The sequence below is a fragment of the Pholcus phalangioides genome, unplaced genomic scaffold (assembly GCF_987345545.1).
Source record: "Pholcus phalangioides strain wild (caught in Gottingen) unplaced genomic scaffold, Ppha-v1.0 ptg000007l_1, whole genome shotgun sequence".
NCBI lineage: Eukaryota > Metazoa > Arthropoda > Arachnida > Araneae > Pholcidae > Pholcus > Pholcus phalangioides.
In genome coordinates, this window is record NW_028301600.1 from 42,753,424 (window position 1) to 42,777,687 (window position 24,264).

At 33.7% G+C, this 24,264-nt stretch overlaps 1 protein-coding gene across 9 annotated transcripts in view; it reads right to left on the reverse strand.

Moving 5' to 3' along the window:
* The window catches only part of HUWE1 (HECT, UBA and WWE domain containing E3 ubiquitin protein ligase 1), a 564,154-nt gene that overhangs the window by 136,980 nt on the left and 402,910 nt on the right, over nucleotides 1–24,264 (reverse strand). For 8 of the 9 annotated variants that reach the window (XM_089233267.1, XM_089233272.1, XM_089233273.1 and 5 more), the window contains 5 exons: nucleotides 23,462–23,554; nucleotides 15,078–15,161; nucleotides 12,132–12,209; nucleotides 6,142–6,224; nucleotides 2,418–2,644 (listed from right to left, as the gene is read on the reverse strand). In XM_089233267.1, coding sequence (XP_089089393.1) covers nucleotides 2,418–2,644; nucleotides 6,142–6,224; nucleotides 12,132–12,209; nucleotides 15,078–15,161; nucleotides 23,462–23,554 — 565 coding nt within the window. The remainder of the gene's footprint in view (nucleotides 1–2,417; nucleotides 2,645–6,141; nucleotides 6,225–12,131; nucleotides 12,210–15,077; nucleotides 15,162–23,461; nucleotides 23,555–24,264) is intronic. The other variant, XM_089233270.1, reaches the window with a different exon arrangement.

Here is a 24,264-nt window from a genome sequence, read left to right on the forward strand (position 1 = left end):
GCTGGTGATGGTGCATAATAATTGGATTTATCAAATTGTTATTAAATATATAGCGATTCTGTTTAAGTTAAGAAAAGTTGTAGTGCTGGGTTTCTTTTATGGAAAAAGAGTAGCACCGTATGTTGTGAAAATTGAAGTCATCAATAGTGTACTTGCAGGCGTTTTTCTTTTTCACTTCGTTAAAAAAAATAAGTGGCCTAAGCAGGATTTTTTCCTTTGTAGAATATCATATGAGTTTTTTGTCATACTAAGCAGAGAAATGTTCTAAGCTCTATCACTGCTTATGTTCAAGGCTATTACTAAATTCCCCTTGCCGCATTTTGCTGGTGAACCATTGATCTTGGAGGCATACGTCGAATTAGAAAAAGTCTTAAATAACGTGTAGACCTTCGATATGTCATTCATATTGCAAGGGGTTGTATACCAGGTGTACATGTATGAAATGCGGATTTCAGACAACAGATGGTGCACCAATGCAGTTTGTGTTATAAAGATTTGACACTGCTCCATTTTGTTGTGTCATGAACAAGTGTCAGACGTGCACGAGTGATAAATTGGAAAAGTGTGTGCATAGTGTTGTGTTCAGTATGTCGAAATTTATACCGAACAAAGAGCATTCGCAGACAGCATTAATTCTTTTGTTTTCATTTGAAGAAAACTGCTGCTGAATCATACCGATTACTTCGAGAAGCTTATGGTGAACATGCTCCATCGCAAGATACGTGTGAATGATGGTTTCGGTGTTTCAAAAGTGGCGACTTCGATGTTGCAGACAAGGAATATGGAAAACCGCCAAAAAAAAAGATGTGGAATTGGAAGCATTGTTGGACGAAGATGATACTACACAGACACAAAAACAACTCGCAGAGCAATTGGGCGTTAGTCAACAAGCTGTTTCCAATCGCAATGCCCCATGACAATGTGAAATGCTTCTTGACAATGTTCAATGGTCAATGTGCGATGCTCCATCACATATGGCAAAAGCGGTTCACGGCATGTTGGAAGCACTCAGCTGGAAGTTCTACCCTATGGGGCTTACTCACCAGACTTGGCTCCTTCTGATTACCACTTTGTTTGCATTGATGGGTCACGCACTTTCTGAGCAGCGCTTTGGTTCGTACGAAGATGTGAAAAAATAGCTCGATGAATAGTTTGCAGCAAAAAGGGAAGATTTTTACTGGCGTGATATTCACAAATTTCAGGAAAGATGGGGGAAATATATAACAAGCAATGGGGCATACTTTGAATAAAGCACTTTTTATCATTCTTCCGAATTTAACGTGTTTTTAAAAAAAAAAAAAAATCCGTATTTCATACTTGTACACCTGGTATATACAAAATGTGCACCATAATTTTGAAGGATGAAAGTTAGTTTCTGTCCAAGACCATGAAGAGTAGTAAATACAAAATCATTTTTTTTCAACCAGGCAGAAGTTTTTAATGACTACTCTACTAATAGAACCCTCAAACTAAGCAAATGAAAAATTACTAAACCACCAAATGGTCCACATACACCCTGCCCCCCAAATGACCTTTGAGAATAGTGCTTTAAGGGGAATATTACAGATTTTGAAAGGTCTGGACAAGCAAAAAAAGAAAAAGAAATGTTCTTTTTTGTTCATCCAGTCCATAGCTTTTTTGCAACACCCATACAATGTCTGCCCCAATGTTGGGTGGCTACATATTGGCATTGTTCTTTTCTACTCACCCATCCATTCCTCCGGGGGGGAAAAAAAAGAATGAATAAAACCTGAGAGAGAAGAAAAGAAATACTGAATGCCACAGCTTTTCTTCAAAGTCTAGATTTTAGGGAAGGGGGAATCTGAGAAAAAAAAACCCATTCCTAAAGAATCAAAAAAATCTGACCTTGACTCAAATTTTTTGACTTTTTTGAGACTTCCGTGACCTTTTTCTCATTCCGTGCCTTTTCTGGGACTTCGTGACTGCCCGTGTTGGTAGATACAACATATATTATTAAATTGGTATTAAACACATTTACAATTTTATACCAGCATATTTAATCAAGAATATGTGAAAAAAATTCTAATAAATCAATGGTTATATAAATAGTATTTTTAATGATATTTTAACTTTTCCCCATGTTAAGAGGTATGTGACCCCCTTAACTCCATTTCAATGTACTTCTATAGTTTTGACACTTTTAGCCAGTTTACCAATTTTATCTGGTGGCCTAGTCGAAATTTGTTTCAAAAAAAGGTGAAATTATATGTATAACCCTGCCTCATATACACCAGTTTCTGGCCCATGAACAGTAGCAATATTGTATATCGAGTCTGCAGACTGTAAAGGTTGTACACTTGTTATACATATATATTTTATAAATCTATGTTTTAACAAGTGTGAAACACACTTAAGAACTGACAAAGAAAAGAGAATTGACAAAGGAAAAGAGCTACCTCTTCTTGGATACTTGGAGGTAAAGCTGCCAAAAATTCAGGATTGACTTCTGTCAAAGAATTTTCCCCATCCTCCCCTTGGCCACCACTATTTGCTTGAGCTCTCTGTCGCAAACGCTGTAGTCGTAGCTGTTCAGCAATCACTTCTTGACGAATGTTATCTGGAAGAGCATCTAAGAAGGATGGATCCACACCTTCAGGTATTTCTACCAAAGAAATTGAAAGTCCTAAATTGAGATAAATACAGTAACCTCTGTAAAGTAAATTTCTACTGAAATACTAACATTTTCATTAATTTACTTTACATTGCACAGTTTCATCCAAACATTCATCGTGAAAAAAAAAAAAAAACCACCTAAAATGGAACGTTGAAATTAAAAAAAAACACTGAAGGGTGTCTAGGCTCTTTGTATTGCTTATCTGAAAATTTTAGGTGTATATTTAATACGTAAAAATAATTAAAATGGTATTTGTTTCAAGTTTTAGGCACAGCTACTCCAACTTGGGACATTATGGCTATTTTCTGCTGTCTGAAGTTAGAATGCCTTAGTTTAAACTTACGACTTTTTTAAAAAAAGATAACCGGTCCCAAGACACTGCCAGACTGAAAACAATTCATAAATAATTTTGTTCATAAAACAAAAATGTCATAACTTCTATGACAAAATTAAAGAGTAAGTTCTCTGATAAGAAATAACATACCACAGCACACATTCAAAAAAAGGAACAAATGAGATGGAAAATAAAAACTTAGAAAAACATGAAAATACACTTGAAAAATGTTAATGTTGGTAGCAACTTCAACTGACATGAATAAATGAAGAACCAAACATTGAAATCTTTGAAAAAACTAGGAGCAGTAAAGTTTAACAATCTCAACAGATGATAGGAGGATTTACAAAATTCTCTTTTTATCTGAATTATTGAAACTTAGTGTCATCAACATCAACAAACAAGAACAAAAGTCTCAGAAAAATTCACCAACAAAAAAGACAAATAAAGAAAATCATGAAAACTCTTTATGCATTTCAACACGCTATGGGTGCCATCTTCAGAGGATAAACTCTCTTGCCGACCGAGGATTTCGCTTGGATTGGATACCAAACCTTAACTCTCGGTTGCTCAGCTGAAAGAAAAAGATATGTCTGCTCACATCAAACGTAATGATCAAAATGAAGCTGAGCAACTGTGTGTAGGCCTTCTCTACCTTCCTGATTGGCTGCTTGTGAAATGGAGCTATCTGATTGATGTATTTGAATTTTCTTACAATTCCTACTCATAATGAACTTCAGCCATGGCGCTGCGATTGGGGTGTTGATTTATTGTCGTTTACCAATAGTTTGGTTCCTGAAATTTGAATCTATGGCTCTCTTGCCAGCAGTGTGGCAATGGTTAATTTTTCACATTTATGATTTTTAACACAATGAGCGTGCTCATTTAATCTAGTTTTTATGTGTCTCCTTGTCTGTCTTATATAACCCAAAGGACAATCACCGCATGGAATGTAATAAATGCCCCATTGTTTATTCTGTGGTATAGCATCTTTGGGGGATTTGAAACTGAAGTTTTAATAGGCATTTCTATGGTAAACAGGTTAGAATTTTTGAGAATCGGTTTGATCTTGAGTGAGACTATTGGATCGTATGGTAAAACTCTCTACTTTAAGTGGTGTCTGTGATATTTTCCAAAGTAGTTCCTCTTGTAGGTTTCATGAATTTTCTACTCATTTCATCAACGATCTTGGTGTTGAACCCTGTCTTTAGCAATGGCTTTTATGGTTTCTAGTTCACGGTGTAGTGTGTTCCGATCTGAGCAGATGTTAAGGTATCCGACAATGTTGAAAACGTAATTTTGGAAGAAAATATGGATTTTCATTTTTTATAAAAGCCCTATTCGTTGCGATTCCAAAACGGGCCTTGTTTTGTTTATATGATGCTTAGAATCAAAGTTATGTTCACTTTAGTGTTGCGTTCTTACATACAAGTAATACGCAAATAAAGACTTTAAACATGTTTTACGAAGAATACTATTTTTGACATTTTACTTGAGTTTGTGACATGATTTGTAAAAATTGGTGCATTGCATCCTTACAAAATTTTAATGTGATATTAAACATATATTGCTATATATTGTTGAGGTTATGAATATATGGTATGATATATGACATATAAGAAAATATGAATAAATAATCTTGGGTATATGAACTCTTAAAAGCTTTATATTTAGCTTTATATAGCTTAAAGTTTTATATTTTCTTTCTGAAGATGTTTAATCGGAAGAAACAATTAAAAAAAATTCAAATTACAAAGCTGCTGACGAAAAAAACTTGTTTACCGCATGGCTGTTAATGGAATACAATAACTATTATACAGGAATTTCGGCAACCAAGGTAATGCCCCTGATAAATGATTGCCGATAAATGCTATGAAAATAAAGTCGCGTCTTTGCCAGTTGCTTAAATGCGGTCACAAAGACTTTTTTAAGGCTGCTCAATGGAAATGACTAAGGCTGTCCTCTATGGGTGTTTTCCCTAACGACGACAGTAATCATTGATGCCGCGATGTGAGAGCTCGCATAAAATCTAATTTTCTGCCAAAATCTGGAGAGCGGGAGAAAGGATGAGAAATCCGGAGTCTCCCGCCTAAATCGGGAGAGTTGACAGGTCTGTACATGGTATGACACGATCTAGAATTAGTTGGTAGTGAGACCTAGAAAGGCTTGCGATATACATAAGTTTGGAAATATGATTTCTGTTTAGTCACTAATACATCCAAGAAAGAAAGTTTGTTTCAAACTCAGCTGTCAACTGAACGTGAGGGTCTATATCATAATTAGTAATAATTGTTCTAACTCATCTTTGGAACCATCTCAAGGTATAAATGTATCATCCACATATCTTTGATAAAATGGGAATGTTATGACATTCAATAGCTTACTGCATAGGCAACACATGCACAGCATTTTACTGGTGAACAGTTGATCCTAAAGGCATACTTCGAATTAGAAAAGTATCTGAATAACGTTTAGAACTTTTACCTATTCGAGGCTTACCCACATTTTATGTTTTTTCTCCAACTTTACTCTGTTTTTCAAATTCAAATATCTAAGACAGTTTCTCAAACTTTTTGTCCCATCACCCACCTCCCTATTTTGGGAATTTTATATCTCATCGCCCAACCCAACTTGAGAGTACCCAATAGGACACCATGTTATTCTGACATGTAGCCTAAACCCATAGCTTCCATCACCCCCAGCACAATGCCATTGCCACCTTTGGGAAACATTGATACGCTGATCTAAGAAAATATTACACTTAGAAACGTAGAATTGTATTGTTGGCATCAGGAGAGACAGGGCAACAACTTTCTGATTGAGTTTTTGGTCCCAGGGTATCGATATAAAAAGCTAATATTTATTAAAATTAAAAAGAAACTCCTTGCAACATGCATGACGTATCAGAGTTCTACATGTAATTTGTATACTTTTGATATCAGAAGTATACCTCTAGGATCACAATTTGCCGGTGAAATGCTGTACGTACTGTTACCTAAGCACCCTGTACATAAATTTAATTATCTTCATACGTTCTATAGATTTATCGTGATATATACAGTGGATCCTGCTTAGAACGTTTCCTCTCAATACGTTTTCCCACAAAATACGACAAAGACTATGGACACATAGGAAAGTTTTCAAAAACTGGATGTCAAAAAGAAATACATACCTCCCAATGAACTAGTGAGTCCTTGAGAAGTTTGAGGAGCAGGAGAAGTGGTTGAAGGAGCAGAAAAATATTCATGAGAAGAACTAAAATATAAAAATGAAATAGCATTAAGATACACTAGAAATGCGGAAAAAGCATAGATATTACAACAATAATAATCCCACGAAATACTTACAAGCACCTTTTCATTGTGTGGAATACCAGACAATTTTATTTTATACATGAGATGAGATACATAAATGTATTGCAATGAATATGAAGCTATCAATTGCTTTGTTCTTCCTATTATCTCGATGCAAAGGAAATTCCAGAATCAGCAAGTTTTGGTTACAGAGCATATTTCAACTCTAAATATATATATTAACTGCATATTTCCTTACAGGAAAGTTTCCTTTCATTTTATTTTTACCTGTGTATACCAGAAGTTACTTTGAGCAGTATGACAATATAGTAGACTCTCGCTAATCCAGCACATAAAACCAGGGCTGTAGCAGATTATTAAAATTTGAATAATAATTTAAATATAAACTTTGTGCAATGGCACCTACCTTAGAGGAAACTCATTTACACTAGACCTCACACTATAACCCCTGAAGTATTTCTTCCTCCTAGAAAGCCTTTTTGAAACTTTTTAGCACTATGAAATATCTACAATTTTTTGAACAAGGCATGATGATATTGATGAAAAGTTATAAATTTGCTAGACTTATCAAAGTAAAAACATGTACGTTAATTTTTGAAATGCAAGATGTGCCGGTTTCGGCACATTAAGTGCTCTGGTTTAAAAAAAAATTCTATTTCTCACTTGATGTAGCAAATGATCTTATGTTACTTGGTTACTACTATATAAATGTACAGTAATTCATAGTGTTTAAGTATCTGTGGACAAAAGCTACACAAATTCTCATTTTTAGTCCTACTTTTGTGCCTCGTATGTAAATGATATACAGCAGAACTTCGGTTAATGAGCTCAATTCATTCTGCCAATGGGCTCGTTATATGAAGTGAGCTTCCCCATAGGAAATAAAGTCATCTTGGATAACTCGTTCTAGTTATTCATTCACATGAAAATGACTGACAAAAACGTCATTCACTCAATAATGCAACACAATAATAATATAGTAAATAAGACATAAAATAATTTAAAAATAATGCCATAAATAAACATACAATAAGATAATGTTTACAAATTAACTTACTCTAAAGTCTAAATGACCAGAGAGAGGAAAACTATCATTTAGGACGGCTTACGCACTGCCATGTCTATAAACCTATTTTTTTAATGCGACTTTAAAAAGGAACCATATCTAAGACACTTGCTTTAACAGTTTTTTTTAATTTTTTGGTTTTCCACGAAATGAGAAATCACACTTTTGTTGGACAGATTTATTGCTCACACTGCTACCTATTTGGGGTGATTCTCTTCTACAAAGTTTTGCACAGATTCCCACTCTCTACTCATTTCTCGATCTCATTTGAAGTGAAGAATTCCTCATTTGTTCGTTCGCCTTCCTCAGATGTGATCCCATGCATAAGCTCTTGCTGATGCGCGCAATGGAGATCCATCAGTTCTCCTGTGTATATGACCCTGTTCCTCCACTAGTTGTTGCATGTCGGGCTTACACATCTCCAGTTCCATGGTCCTTCATCAATGATACAATCTCTTCCGAAATGGTGGCCCTTGTTCATGACCAAGCCCCTGAAGTCACATTCAATAATGCAATCAGTCCACACTTTTCTCCAAGCAGAATTTAAAAAAATTTAAGCGCATATACGCGTTGTTACAATGCTACATCTAGTTTTCTATCATAAACAGTCACATTCATAAAGGTGTTTATTTTTCAAGATAGGCACGCTGACCAAAGACTGTAGGGGAGAATATTATTCACAATTTCAAACGAAGTGTTGGGCAAAAGAAATGGGGAAAAACCCATCAGCACAGTTGTGATAATGTGAAAATAAATAAATGAAACTCAGAATTTTTGCTTGCAATGTGAATCAACTCGTTAATCGCATCAAAATTTGTTCAAAATTTTTCTAGATATGCAAATTGCTCATTAACCGAAGTTCCACTGTATTTCATTTAACACAATATTTCTCTATACTTTTAACAGATTTGACATACATAATTGATTGTGCACTTTTGTGTGGGGTTTAATCTCGTTGCTCAACAAGATTCTTTCTCGACAGACTGGCCCTTTTCACAGAAAGGTATATATAAAGACAGGTTCTTATTGCACTACTAAAAATATAATATATTAACTATATATAAATTTTATTCATATTTTTAATATAATATAAAGACAAGCTGATACTGCAACTGACAACTGCTATGTAATATCAGTAATTTACAAACTAGGACATAATGTCTAGCTGGAATGAAAACTTGTACTAAAGCATTTCCCGTTTGACTTGCTTAGTTTTGACAGGATTGCCAGTTGAGGATGAGGTGTTTGATAGGCTGATGTCATTACTATTGAGCTCTGGACAGAGTAGAGGAGCAGTTTTCCCATCATACTTAATCTCAGAGTCTACCACATAGCCCTAAAAGAAAATTGACTTTTTATTTGACTATATATAGATCTTTGCTTGTCTGACCTAACAAGCTTTGCTGGACTCTTTCATCATAGCTAGGATACCGAACATGGCGACTACTTCATCATTGCGCCCAGAAACAACAAAAAAGTCACTTTTATCAATGATAATAACTATGTTAGTTATAAATAAATTAGAAGTTTTCAGCAATGCAATTTGGAAATTTGCTGAAACTATCATTGAAAAAAATACACATTTATCTCTAGGCACATTAAATTAGGACCTACTACCATATATTATGAACAATAAGAAAATTTTTGTTTCTCCAGCACCATAGTCACTTTATGCCCACAATGTGGCCAACTAAACCCAAGTTTACTGTTTATAGCTGATTCAGGGCATTTATATGCCTTTTTCCTTGCGGTTCAACTGTACATGTACAATTTATGTTGTATTGTTTAATGCTCTCATTTATATCAAGAACACACACAACATAAGTTTTATAATGCTCTGTAATTGTTTGATATATGGAAATAAAATTGAAATATATCTTCTATAAACAACAGCTTGGTTCACAAACTACTTGATGTGAGCACTCATTTGAGGTAGCCATGTGCTCACCACAGCACCACCTTACTTTCACAAGTAAAAGTAGCTCTGATTAAAAAATAATTTTATAAAAAGTCAGCAAGTTTTGAAACCATAAAAACCTGTCAATGTTCGAGAGATAAACTAATTAAGAGATAAGTGAATATTTGCGATTAATGTTTTTTCGTCCCAATTTCATAATTGTGATTCCTTGTGGATTCTAGCAATTTGGCTACTAACAAAAAATTGTTACATAATGGGAGAAAAAAAGTAAAATTGGCAAAATGTTTGTTGCTGTAGTTGATTAATTAGAGACATTAGCATTTTCACACTCGTTATTTAACACTGGCAATGACACTCATCGTTTATCAACATCAGTGATTTAACATTTGTGATTTGGCAGCATTACAGATTAAAAACTTTTTTGGCAACACTAGAAAATTAATCTTAGCCCACTACCACTGCATTATCGCTGGAATCTATAGGGCTTTCCCAATGTGAAATTTGATACAAAACAAAGATTTTCAAGCTTTACAACCTGGAAAATTTAAATTGTCTTAGGAATGGTATTGTGCCACATCCAATATGTTTACAACCATTTTGGTGAAGCCCTTTTGATTTATGGTGATGTCTCCACTTTCAATCTTTTGTGTGTATGTATGTGTGTGCATTTAGGATTCACATTTGAAGAGAGTCTTATAAATAGTATTCTATTTGGCTTTTTAAATTGTTTATAGGGTGTTCAAAAGAAAGGGAAGATTGATTTTTTATTTTCTTGTTCATTTGAAATTTGCAGAATATTAAACAGACATACAGCAAAAGATTCGTAAGTTTTTGAACTTCCTCTATTTTCTAAAATTCATCTTCACATCAGCCAGCTTTTAAAAAAACCTTGGTATGGATAGCAGAGAAAGACATCACTCTCGGATAAGTTGCCATCTGATGGCAGTGTTAGCAATTGTGAACTTTGGCCAGAATTAGGGGAGACCGTCCATGCATGGTCCCGCTCAGTGCACATGAGCTCAAAGGAAAGATTGAGATATTAGTTGCCTTTGCAGTCTAGTGGTTTAAGACACTCACCCAGCAAGTGAGAGGATGTGGGTTTGATTCCCTTTGCAAGGGCAGTTGAATTTTCTCTTTCCTAAAATTCATCTTTGCCTCAGCCAGCTGTTAAAAAGCTTTGTCTGGATAGCAGAGCATGATAACAATAGGGGGAAAGAGCTAAATATATGCTATATTTTTGTATAATTCATCTCACCCAGAAACATTAAAAAAAAAAATTAAAACCACCGATAACTTTTATCATCAAAATAATAATGAAAGTTCTAAAGTCACATGAAAACTTCGACTTTTGTGCCATCTGTAGTTTTCACTTTTCATGTTTAACTAATATATCACTTGCATATTCTTCCTGATGTTACTCATTGAAGATTTTTTAAATTTTTATTATATATTTTTTTTTTCTGTGCGTCTGTTTATATATTTGTATTGACTAATTTATATTTGTTTCTACACACACTAAATTTGTATTCCATATCTTATGTGCAGAATATTCTTGAATTGTCATGGGTCTAGACACATATGCAAAGAGAAATTGACTGATTTGTAACAACTCATTTGTAATTGATTTAGAATAAATTGACTTGAAGGGAAATTGAAACATAACCTGCGCCAAAAACTTCGTCTGACCAGTTTCAGACTTTAGTAGGAATTTTATTAATACATAGTGTTAATATTAATGTGTTGTTTCTTCCAGTTGTATATGTTACAGCCACAGCCCGAAATAAGCCAGTTAGCCAATTTTGCTATAAACTGAACTGGACACACCCAGCTTCAAACCTCAGTGAGATATCAAAGCATTTGTAAACCAAACCGGCTAATGTCCGAATTTTGGGCTTTGGACAGCCAGTTAACAAAGTAGCTGAAGATACCTGGTTAAAATCTGGGAAAAAAAAGGTTCGAGGTAATCGCCATTTGGTGCATTTTTTCATGATAATTATGTTCACATTATCTATGGCAACCTATCGTATTACAGTCATGATGCAGCAATCTTTTTTCAATACTGTACAGAAAAAACTATACAACTATAGTTTTACCTCTCTAATTATTTTTTTTGCTCATTACATGGAGCTAATCCAATAAAGCTACTATATATAGCCATGTCTCACGTCAGAAATGAAAAAAATGGATTCAAGACTTTTTTTTCCCCAAGCTGAGCACAACTCAGGTCTATCACCATGGGCAATTTACTACCTAGTGAGTTGTGCTGGAAGTGTATGTGTACCTAATAGTCCGAGTGTGTATCTAGTGTTGTGTATTATTTTTTAGTGCTGCCATCTATATCTCAGAAGGGAAGTGTAATAACTGAATATTTGTACTGTTTATAGGACTGTTGCTCTCTGTGGCGAAACTTTTTAACGGCGAGATCAGCTCGCATTTGCGCCTTGAAGTTGGGAACCACAGAAGACCAATTCAGGACCTACCGGACAGTCTTGCATCAGCATGTCGAACATTGGCCAGTGATCTCCAGCCACTTAGCAAATTGGATGGCAACCTCCAGCCACTTAGCAAAGCCTGAATCATTTCTTCAAATAGGACTTTGGCCAAAATTCTCGCGAATTGTCTGTAATTTGAACTTTGGCAGAGAAAAACGTGTTTATTTTCTCTTAGATCAGGGGTTCTCAACCTGCGATCCATGTGCATTTCCTAGAACCTCTGTGGGGGATAAAATAAATCAGTAAATTTGAATAAAAAGACCCATGGGATTCCGCCATAGAAATTATAGACTAAAAACGCTCCGGGAGTAAAAAACAGTTGAAAACTGCTGTCTTAGATGATTATAATAGATAAAATCTCCCAGATCTCACCTTGGAATAGCTGGGGGAAACGGAGTTGCATAGTCTGCTGTTTCAGTACATACATTATCATTGCTTTCTTGTTGGGACCTAATAATGAAGTGAAAACCTGAATATACCTGATAAAATCTATAATTTATGAAATTTAACATACTTCATAAAAAAAATTTATTATATTCATAAACAAATTTTTAAAAAAACACATGGAATGTTATACCACATTTACCTTACTGAACACTTTCCAATATCTCACTTCTATTTCAATTCCTAAAGATGCTCAGAAAAATGAATTTTAAATCATTTGATGATGTACATGCTATTGGAAGCCACATGAATCTCTATTTTTTAAACTAACTGAATTCTGTGGGTAACGGGAAAGAAAGAGAAGACACATCTTTTGATGAATTAAAGACAATGCATCTGTAATGTGGCATATGTTCAGGGTTGCATTTATCAGACTCAAGGCAAAAATAATTGAGGGCCCCCTTAGCTCCGATTTCATATATTTTGTGGAAGAGGAAAATTGAGATCCATAGATTCATGCATTATCACAGAATATTCATGAATGCTGAAAAATAATCTGAAAAAATATAGAAACAATTAAATGTAAATCAACACCAAAAATTAAAAATTTTGAATCTGAAAATTCAAAATGGAAGAAAATTAGAACATAATAGTAATTTGAAATTGATAAATTAAAATGAAAAATAATTGATATAATTCTATCGCCAATGAAAATTCAGGATTAATCAAAGAAGTCCAGAATTGATAAAAATTCAGAATTAATGAAACAAAGAAAATCCTCAGAATTAATGAGAAAAATCCCATAATTAATGAAAATACAGAATAAAAGAGAAAACAATTTCAGAATGAATCAAAATTCAGTATTAATGAAAAAAAAAATCTCAGTATTAATGAAAAAAAATCTCAGTATTAATGAAAAAAAATCTCAGTATTAATGAAAAAAAAAATCTCAGAATTGATGAGAGAAAAAATCATCTTGCTTGATAAAAATCTTGGAAAAAATTTCAAAATTAATGAAAATTCAGACTTGATCATAATTCAGAATTAAAGAGAAAAAATTCTGAATCGACAAAAATATTTAAAGAGAATTTCATAACGAATGGAAATTCAAAATTTATGATAGATGAAAATTCCAGAATGAAATTAGTTGAAGCTCTGGCACTTCGTTTTCTACAAAAAAAAAATGTATTAGATATACGTATGTATATATTTTTTAACTTCTACTGCCATGAGTGTGGGGCTTGGTGCGACCAAACTTGTCACACCCCTAAGGGCGGCTCTGCATATGTTGACAAGGGTATGCACTAGTGTGTTTACTTAACACTGCATTATTGTATTAATATCTTCTGTATGATTAAGAGTTTGCCATAGAAAGTTCTAAATTTTCTTTTTAACATTTGAAAATACATATTACACGCAAACACAGCTAATATATATGCATGTGTAACACTTTTTTTACACACTATTTTGAAATTATCCAATTTCTTGGCATGACCACCATATTTTTTAAAAAAAGAAGCTCTCGATGTTGGTTGATCAAGTGAATATAAATATTATATGAAACTGGTGGCAAGATGCAGAAAATTTTAAAATTTGGGTCAACTTAGCCAACTTTGCATCGCAACATGCCACAGTGCATGAAGTAAAGAAGAAAGGGCTATGTGCCCAGTAGCGTATATGGAAGAGCATTTGTTCGGTTTGTAAGAGGACCTGCGTTTAATTCCTGTTGGAGACCAGATGACTTTTCTCTCAGAGTTCACCTCAGCATAATATCAAAAAAGGTCTATTTCCTCAATGTATTGGGCTGACAAAAAGCTGTCTTGCTCTTTTTGCACAGCAATGTTTATTAGTATAGCTGAATTAGCAACATTTACACATGTAACATTACACACTTTATTAAACATTAGTAACATTTATCAATTTTAGTTTCAAAGTAATAGTTTTAAAAAATAAATTGTATGGACAGATTTCTTTTTAGCTATTCTTTTCATTCCAATTTTGATAATTTCATTTTTATCATTATTTTGTGTATATATTCAGAGAAAGTTTTCAAAACAATTATGAGGAATGCATTTTGAGGGGATATGAAATTTTTGTGAAAAAAATTCAAAACTTGTTATAGAAATTTTACAAAATTAATTTCGAACATAAATTGCTTATTCCCATATCATGTTCTTGGAACAAAATGCCTGCTTACAATGTATTGAGCAGTGCTTCGAAACGTTTGATTAATATCCATATATTAAAAATTAATAGCTCTGCATATGCTGCATGCTACACACAAAATATAAAGCAGCAATTTAATATGAATGCTATTTAGGTATAAAGAAAAAAAATTTCAGAGTACGATAGAATCTCTTTAATATTGATTTAAAAAAAATTACCTGGAACATTATTAACAGAACTCTTATGTTATCAGTAATTTTTTCCTGCGTGATGATAAAATTGTTTAAATTAGAAATTGTTTACCAAAAAAATAATGATCAAAGTCAAGAGACTTTGCAAGTGTGAATGAGCAACACCAATGCTATTAAGCAAATTTTAAAAAAGCATTCGTTGGTTGGAGCAGCAAAAAAGCTGCAAGTAATCACAATGTTGCTAAAATGTTGCGATGTGGCTGCGAAGCAACGACATGGCTCCAGTAAGGGTGGGGTTGACAGGCATCAAGCCTTAGGAACTAGGACGATTCTCTTTTTTTGTCACACTGTAAATTCATCATAAGGGGGACACTAAAGATCCCAGCTCCAGGATGTAGGGCCATGACAGTCAGTGAATGATCATATTTTCTGTCTTTCGAATGTATATTCAATTATATCCAGTTACTGAATATCAGATTAATACACATTTAGTTATCCAGAAATTAAAGAATTGATAATGTAGGCTTATTTCAATTACATCAGATAACCAAGATTTTTACTGTACTGAAACAGATACCTTTCACTATCTTCCTCAGGAGCTCTGGAAGGAGAATAATCAGAAAAATCGCCAAGTGCTCGATTTTCATCACTTTGCGGGAACCTAGTTAAAAAATTATATGCAAGCATTAATAATCTTGTTAAAAGTATAAAATCCTTAAGCAGCTGAATTTTATTTGGTGATGTATAAAATAAAACACGAGAATTAGAAAAAGAACACCCAGGAGAAATTTCTAAAAAAGCCCTTCAAATTGAAATAAAACATTTATCTGGAAAAAAAGGATAAAATTAGAAAGCATAGCCAAGCATTTCTGTGGTGATAAAAATTAAGAGCCAATGTATGTATGACATAACAATCACTGTTACATGAAGTGAATAAATTCAGAGCTGATTTGATGGCTAGAAAGTAGAAAATACAAATTCTTTTAGTAAAGTAGTAAAAAAAAGTAATAATGACTAGGCAAAGGAATAACCAGAGTCTAATGCATAAAAGGAACTTAGAGGGCTGTAGTCAGGGCTGCTTAATCTAGGGAAGCCATTGTGAAGGAAATTGGTAGAATGGAAAGATGGCACAACAGGCAGAAAAATCAGAAATTTGCCTCCAGGCATTAAACATTTTTTTTCCCTTCAATTAATTGACTGATTATGGTTATAGTCAGAATTTTTTGTTGATCCTTTGGCTAAATCAGTGGTTCTCAATCAGTGCTCTGCTGAGCCCTCCATGTGCACTTTCCAGGTGCTCTGTGGCTGCTTGAAAAAAAACCACCAAATTTGAAAAATTATAACGATTTTTTAATAAAAATAAATCAGTAAATTTGACAAATAAAAATACAGGTGTATAGGACTCTACTATAGAAATGTTTTGCAGAGAAAGGCAGTCAAAAAAACTTTGATAATTGCTGGGCATGTTGTGTAAAAACGTCTGCAGTGGTGCAATGAGTAATTAGAAAAGTATTTCAACATTCAGTGTCACATCTAGATAACTGCAGAGTTGAAGATAGAAGGCAGGATGTGGCAACAGAAAATCCACTGCAGATAACTGAATGGATAGGGCAACACAAATCTGATCTTTTGTATTGATACCAATGGTGCACAATTCTTTTGAGTCTGAAAGAAGGGAACTACAGGAATGTGTATCCCACTAGCCTGTGTATTAAACTAATGTTTGAGCATGAGCAATTCATAACAATACAAATAAATAAATTCAGACATGATTTTTTTTAATTTTTCAAACTATACACGTATTCATACACATGTAACAAGCTGTTCTGTATTATTTCAGCAATAAAGTTAAAAGCACGAATAATAATGCCTATCTAGTTAGACATCACATGATATTGGATGGTTTTAAATGAATCTGAAGCAATAATCTTATTATGAAGACATTTAATAAGAATATATAACAGAGTTATAATTTGTAGTATATATTTGTATTATTCAACATAATACTGTATTATATAATTTGTATTTTTAACATCACTTGTGTGTGACCTTGGACAACTTTTGTGATCTTATGATGGAAAGACACAGAACATCGTCTGCTGAACACCTGCTGTAAATTGAGTATTTCGTGATGTTATGAATACATAATTGAATGGATTTTTTTTTTAATCAGTAGGGTGCTTTTTTAAACAGCATTATTGTTAGCCTTCACAGGCATTCAGATAATAGAATTCCTTTACACAACCCTGAATCCCCTTTAAAGCATTTTTTTCCTAGTATGTTCCAGTTAAAATTAAATGGGATATTCTTAACTTTTTGAATTTGAATCTATTTATAAAATTTGTGAAAATGATCAAATATTTCTAGATATACAACCTCTGACAATAAAGTTCGGTGAATAGTCCTGTAACATTAACGTAGATGAAATGTTAATGAAAGTTACCTTACTGTCCTACGAAATAGTCACCTCCCATTACTATGCACCGCTGAGATCTCCTATACATGTCCTGGAAACTTTACAAGAAGTCTTCTTTTGGGATAGAGTTCAAAAGCCTCATCACGTTTCGTTGGATGTCAGGAATATCGTCAAATCTCTTTCCTTTCAAAGCGAGTTTGAGTCGTGGGAATAGGAAGTAGTCTGGAGGATTGAGATCTGGGGAGTATGGTGAATGTTCAATTTGCACCACCCCCTTTTTTGCCAGGAACTGTTTGACGATATTGGCTGTGTGAGGGCGAGCATTGTCATGAACAAGAAACCATGAACCTTGTTGTGCGTACTGAGGTCGTACACTACGTAGACATTTCATGAAACGGGTCAAAATTTCAATGTACCTTGCAACATTCATCGTCGTTCCCTCAGGTAGAAATTCCTTGTGGATAATGCTTTGACTATCAAAAAAAGGTGATTAGCATCGTTTTGATGCATGATTTTTCTGCTCTGACCTTTTTCCGACGAGGTGGTGCAGGACAACGCCATTCCATACTGTGCCGTTTCGTTTCAGGGTCGTACCTGAGACACCAAGACTCATCCTCAGTGACAATACAGTTCAAGAAATTTGGTGACTCATCCTATTCTCAGTTAAGAACCAACGCACTAAACAAGCACTTTGTAAAACAAGTCTTTCACGGAACACAAACGATGCTCAACTGAACAACGGTGGTAGCAGATGGTCAATACCTGCAGCTACGTATGTGCAGCGTTTTGCTTTGCCAGTCTTGCCAGATCGGTGAATGAAGTCAGAACGGCTGAACTTTATTGTCAAAGGTTGTAGAAATGTTTGGATTTCAAAGTAACTGTAACCAATGAATGAAGTCTTAATGGATGAACAAACGAGGTTGAAACCAGGGCCCCAAATAAAAAAATAAAAAAGCCTCAAATTATTGAAAGGCCTTCAGTTATTAAGAAATTATTTCTTTCAATATTTTGGATTTGTATTAGTTTTCTAATCATAAATTCTTGCATTATTTTGCATTAATTATGGATTTATGTCAGGGTTGTTTGGTTTAAACCGCGTTGGCTTTAACCATCGTTTTAATCAAGTGGTTTTCAAAAAAAATCACAAAAATGGGGGAAATATAATTTTCCCCCCAGAAAAATATTATGTTGGCTCACTATTAGCCAAAATGTTTCATTCTTACCACCACATTTTCTATTCTTGGGGTACTTTCTAATGTTATACCTTTAAATGGTGCAAGATGGTATAAGCGGTTTCTTTTTCAAAAAAAAAATCTCTTAATATATAGCAGCCTGAATATAAATTTTCTTTATTTCTTTTAATTATCTCAGTTGCTGAAAATTATATACAGCATAAAAATTTCACTTTCTTACTGCATTTTCTAAATTTGCGCTACATATTGATGCTCTATATCTTAAGCGAATTCATGAATAAGGATTGCATCACACATATATGGTGGTGGTGTATTATCCCACAGGCTTTTTACCTTTCACAAAGAAGCAGCAACAGTAATGACTTCACTGCCATGTTAAGGGCAGGTGGTCTTATAATCCAAAAACACACCAGCTGCTCCTAAAAGACAAAGACCAGTGTACTTGTAGTTACACAAGTAATAGTCATAGAGGAGTCTCTGGGATACCTTTCATATTGTCTATATAATTGTTGAAAAAATAAAAGTGTATTTAGAATAATTGTGATTGCTTACTCCAAGTTAAACATTTCTGTCCACTGTTACGAGAAGCATTTTTGCAGTTCACAGGCAAAAAAATTAAAAAGCACTTCAAACTAAGATGTTAAATTATAAGTTATCAACACACTGTCTGCCAGAAATAATAAAAAAAAAAATTTAAGTAGTTGAAAAAACGTAAAAAATAAACTTTTTTGTGCTATTTTGAAAAAAATAATGTAAAACGATCAAAATGACAGAAAAAAAAGTCGAAATTTTTTTTAAACAACTTTTTTTCAGCCCATGTGTGAGAAATAAGCTGATTTTATTATTTTACAGGGTAAAAAAAGCAGAAATAATAATTATTTTTTTACAGCAATATTTGTTTTCGTAATAGAGTGGACAAAATCCATAATTTTCAGTCATAAAACCAAAAAAATAAAATATTACAAAACAGAAGTGAAAAATATTTATAAAATATTAAACTTCAAGTCATTGGCTATAATTTGAGATCAATTTTATTTCTAAAATTCAACTTTGACTTTTTCATCTCAAAAATAAGGAATGTACAATTTTTTTAGGAATGACCCGTATACTGAACCCCACTACATGAGAAATGTAGGTATACAATACTTGATGAGTTATTCCGTCACTATTGAATCTCAAATGTTCGTAAAAGTTAGAAGGGGGGGGAAATGGAGAATGGTGCGGCGTCTGTCTTTAAGGATATGTTGGTGACAGTCCCTCTTTGTGATGAAATTAGCCAATGGGCACTCATGAGCAGAGCCATAATTAAGAACCTATGCCATTTGTCATTGCCTTTTAGGAGCAGCCAAGCCAAATGATCGTCACTCAAATTATCCTTAAATATGTGGCAGATCACTCATGTAATCTGAGAATGTGCTGCAGAAAACTTGAGTGATGAAGAACTACACTTTGGGGAGCTTAAGTGTTATAAAACTGTCTGGCCACATCAGATAATCTTGAGCCACGGGTTGAATTCAATGGCTTAAAGGGTGGATCGCAATGAATTTCTTGTAAACTTTTTAGTTCTTAGCCTTCAAATAGCATTGAAATTAATAGAAATTTATTAGATTGACATACAATGTATTTTATTCCGATATTTAAAAAAATAGTTTTTCATTTCTTAATTTAATTTTTCTTTCAAATAATTTTTGCATCAAAAAAAATAAATTTTTTATCGTCTGAAAGGGGCATGGGTAAGGCTCGTTCTCCCCCTTCTGTGTACGACTCTGATCCGAATATGCATTAAGAGGTGGGGGAAAGCTGACGAAATTTTAATGACTGGGAGGGTCAGAGTTTTACTAACAAGTGGGGAAGGTGGTAAAAAATGACTAAAAATCTGCTGACATAATATTGTATGGTCTCTTAAAGCGTAGGACTCACAATCCAGAGGTTAGGGGTTCAATTCTGGCTTGTCACATCTCTTGTATTTTTTTTCCCCTTTCATCTTTAAGTTTTTCTTACTCTTCTCTCTTGTACTAGACTTCAGTCCTGATCACAAAAAAGCTCCCCCATCTGATTTAGGGCCAACTACGATTATTGCCAGAAATGTATAGTGAACAAATCTGCCACACACAGGATATACTATGGGATTATTAAAGCATTCAATTAAATTTAAAATATCTAAATTCAATTTTAAATAATTAAAATTAAATTCAATTGAGGTGAATTTAGTCATGTCAAACCTAGAAGTTTCACTTACGGTATATCGCACAAGATTCTCACATGAATTTTTTTCAACTGAATTTTTTAAAATTTTCCAAAAAATCAGTAAATCTTCAACTTCCACGGTATATATTGATGTTCCACTATTACTTTAGAATGCATATATTTATTTTGTACAGTTTTATCGTAATGAAGAAGAAAATATAACTTATCAAAATTTATTCAAAATTGATAACTATATTTTCAAACTATATAGATATAAATTTCATTATTGTGTCAGCTTTGATTAATTGGCCTGTTTCCAACATATTAAGTCACATAGATCCATTGATGCTCAGACTGCCCCCCAGAGCCAAACCAAACATTAATATTTCTTATGCAAATATTTAGATTGCTGCTTCACAAATGAAAAAATGTGCAGCTTTAAATTCATTGGGCAATTTGCCTGTTGGGACCTTTGTATTTGTATATCCCCTCACCCAAAAGAAAAATCAGAACACCACATTTCCGTAAAGCACCAATTAGACAGTGATAACCTGAAATGATCTGAATTGGTGGTTTTCCAACTATGGCTCCCACGAGTTTCTAAAAGTTTCTCGCCCCTCTGTATTTTCTGTGCGAAGTTCTCAATAAATCTATTAATTATATCTATTTTATATGATAAATCTATTTATAAAAAGGCACAGTAATTCTAAATAAATGCTAATCAGAGTTTTTTCAAACATCAATTATTTTTCACAAGAAATTTCAGGCATTCCAGGGAAGCATGCTTAACACAGTCACTTGCGCCCCACCAATATCCAGGAGCAAGAAACTTTGCTACTCATTTTGACTTGATTTTTGAATAAATATTTGGTGTATGAAAATTTTATAGGTATGGGTTAATCCCTGAACCCCCACGGGTTCGCCAGTGTCCCTAGTGTAGGATTTCTACAGGTTGTTTGACTGGATTGTAAAAGTAGTCATAATTTTCCTCTTTATATTTCCACTTATATACTTCACATCTGTGCTTTTTCACATGTCTCTGAGGCTCCCCCCAACCACTTGCCATGGCTTTCCTTCTACTTGGTTTTTACTCAGGGGTGCAGCCAGAAATTTGGTTTGGGGGAGGGAACCACTTTCATTTCGGGGGGGGGGGGGCAACCGAAGTGACAGAATAGATTTGGCCATCTTTTTCCCTTTTTTTGGTCATTTTCTCACATTTCGGGAAAAGAACAGACCCCCCCCCTCTTAAAGTCCCCATATACACCGAACAACTTTCAACCCCTCCCATCAATGTTTTCTTCATGTCAGCACCTCTGATACTGCCCAATATGGGAAACACGGGTACTGACGACCTTTATAACCATATTTTCAACATGCGAGCTGCCACAATGTACACTAATTGTATTTCATTTTTATGTCACCACATCCGAATGTCATATAGAATCCCCCGACATACCAAGGCAGTACATCAGGGCATCTTAAGGTTCCCTATAAAGAAGAGTGAACTAATCATCCATCATTGAGCAAAAAACAGGTTTGCTGCCATAAGTGATGTCTCTAAAATTGTTGAAGAAAAACCAGGATAGGACAAGCATAGCGATAATACTGACGTCACATTAAAAAAAAAGGAAGATGAGTCAGCCTGGTATTTCAAGGAGCTCAAAGGAGAATGTCTCAAATCTAAAAGAGGTCTTGTGTTATTATTTGTCCTTAATTTTTTTTAAATGCATCGCAACAATTTCAATTAATCTATTGAATTAAATCATTTAATGTTTCCTTAAACTGCCCAACTATGCACAAAATTCATGATTCTAACAATTTATAGGTAAAAAAAAGGTATGTCTTAAAAGGTATGTCAGGTGGTTTCTCAGCCAACTCATTGGGCATTTTGCCTGTTTTGGCGTTGTATTTGTATTTGAAAGTGTGACTGCTTCAAACTTTTTTCACCCATGCTGATGGGTATCTATCCTTGAGGGTACAGACACTTGACAAAGAATGCATTTTTTTTTTTGGACATCAGTATTGCACAACGATATTTATTTAAATACGTAAAGTGCTGAGAAAATTAAAATTGAATTCGTAAAATTTGACATTTTGGTGCGATATTGACATTTTTTTTCATTTACCGAATGAAAGACATTTTCATTCGATATTTATTTTTACGAAAATATTCAAGAATATTTTAATTTTTGATTGTCTCGGGAGAAGTGGAATGGTACCCTATGCTGTCCCCTCAGTGTATGCCTCTGACTGGGGATGATTTCTCTTTGAGTGCCCATTTTTCCCAAGTGCCCCACCCGTGAAAATTTCTTATAAAATGGCATGAATTAAATTCACTTTTTTCAGTCTTCACTACTTCTAATTGATTTTAATGTGAGTGTGGATATTTTCTTTTATGAAGAGCCTAGTATGATAGGCTGATAAATCTTTTTAATGAAACCGTGGAGATTCTGCTGACAAGCAACATTTTTAGTCTCCTTACAAAAACTTTAGTAGCAACGCCAGAGAATTCTACATATTTCTTGCAAATATAAAAACTCTAGTTCCACCGGAACCACTTTTACGGTTAAATTTCTCATGGCATTGTCAATGTGTTACCAAATGTTGTTCATAAGTGGGATCTGGCGAATTGTATCTGATAATTTTTCTCATTATTCATCTCAGCTATATCATCAAATCCAACGTGTATGTTGTCGCCAAAGGATCTAACTATGTTATATCTTAAATTTGCAAGCCCATTTCCAGAATTAAAGTTTAAATATAAGTAAAGTTTTGCAGGCTGGGATTCCTAAAATCAACTTTTAAAAATAGCGTAAGGTTAGGGATAGCTGTAGTATTATAATGTACGTAACCATAGGAAACTTTGTAAAAGTTTTAACATTGATGTCACAAATGCACCACAACTTTTCTTATTGAAGTAATTAAAAAACTTATATTTATATTATGCCATAAGGCCTTGATTTTTTTTTCAAAGTTTCAATTTCTTTTAGCATTTTAATTATAAGGTGAAATAAACCATGTATAAACAAATATTTTTAAGAAATAAATTCTCAGAACCAATTCTGAATAGCTGGAATAAAAGTCAATGCATATTTTAAAGTTACAGCTTATTCACTGCCAAATCAATTATCAGTCACTTCACTAATGAAACTGGAAAAATAATACCTGGAACAATCTTCTGTGGGAATATGCGTTGAACCTGCAGGAGAGAAATTGCTGAAATCTTCAAGTGCTCGAATATCATTGCTCTGCTGACTCCTTCAATGAAAAGAAATAGAACATTTTTATGTGAAAATTATGTAATGAAAATTTGAATATTGATCAAAATCTCCACTTTTGAAAAAAAGCTTCAACATATTTAATTTCCATCAAGATAAAAAAACAATGGCAGGCAAAATCATTCATTAAAATGGTTTACTATGAAAATTTACCATATCTGAAAAACTGCTGAATTTCCTTCATCTTTTGATATCTAAAGGAAGATGTTCATTTTAAGAATGTAATACAATCATTGTAATGACTGTAAGCAAAACTTAAATTCTCACTGCAGTAGAACCTCCCTTACAAGCACTCCCCATTAATGAAAACCGCTCCTATGGAATAAGGCTTTGATGTATTTCACTCCCTGTTAACGAACATTAAAATCAGGCATTCTTTTAGGCATTTCTTTTTTCGAGGACAGTCTTCCAAAATCCAGTCAGTCAACTCTTTTCCTAGATCCACAGCCAATTACGACATGTAAGTTTTTTAAGAATGAGACTCTTTTGAGACCACTTTAAAAAAAGTGCTAAATTGATAAATTACAAGGTCCAATTTAAATAAGTCAAGGTAAACTATATGGTTTCACTGCACTGTATCTTCATTTTTAAAGAGGTTTGTTTACATTTTACTGTTCAATGCCAGTCATCATTTTTGAAAAATCAGGGTGTCTACCAAATACCAAAATTCTGAGTTTTCAGTAACCTTTT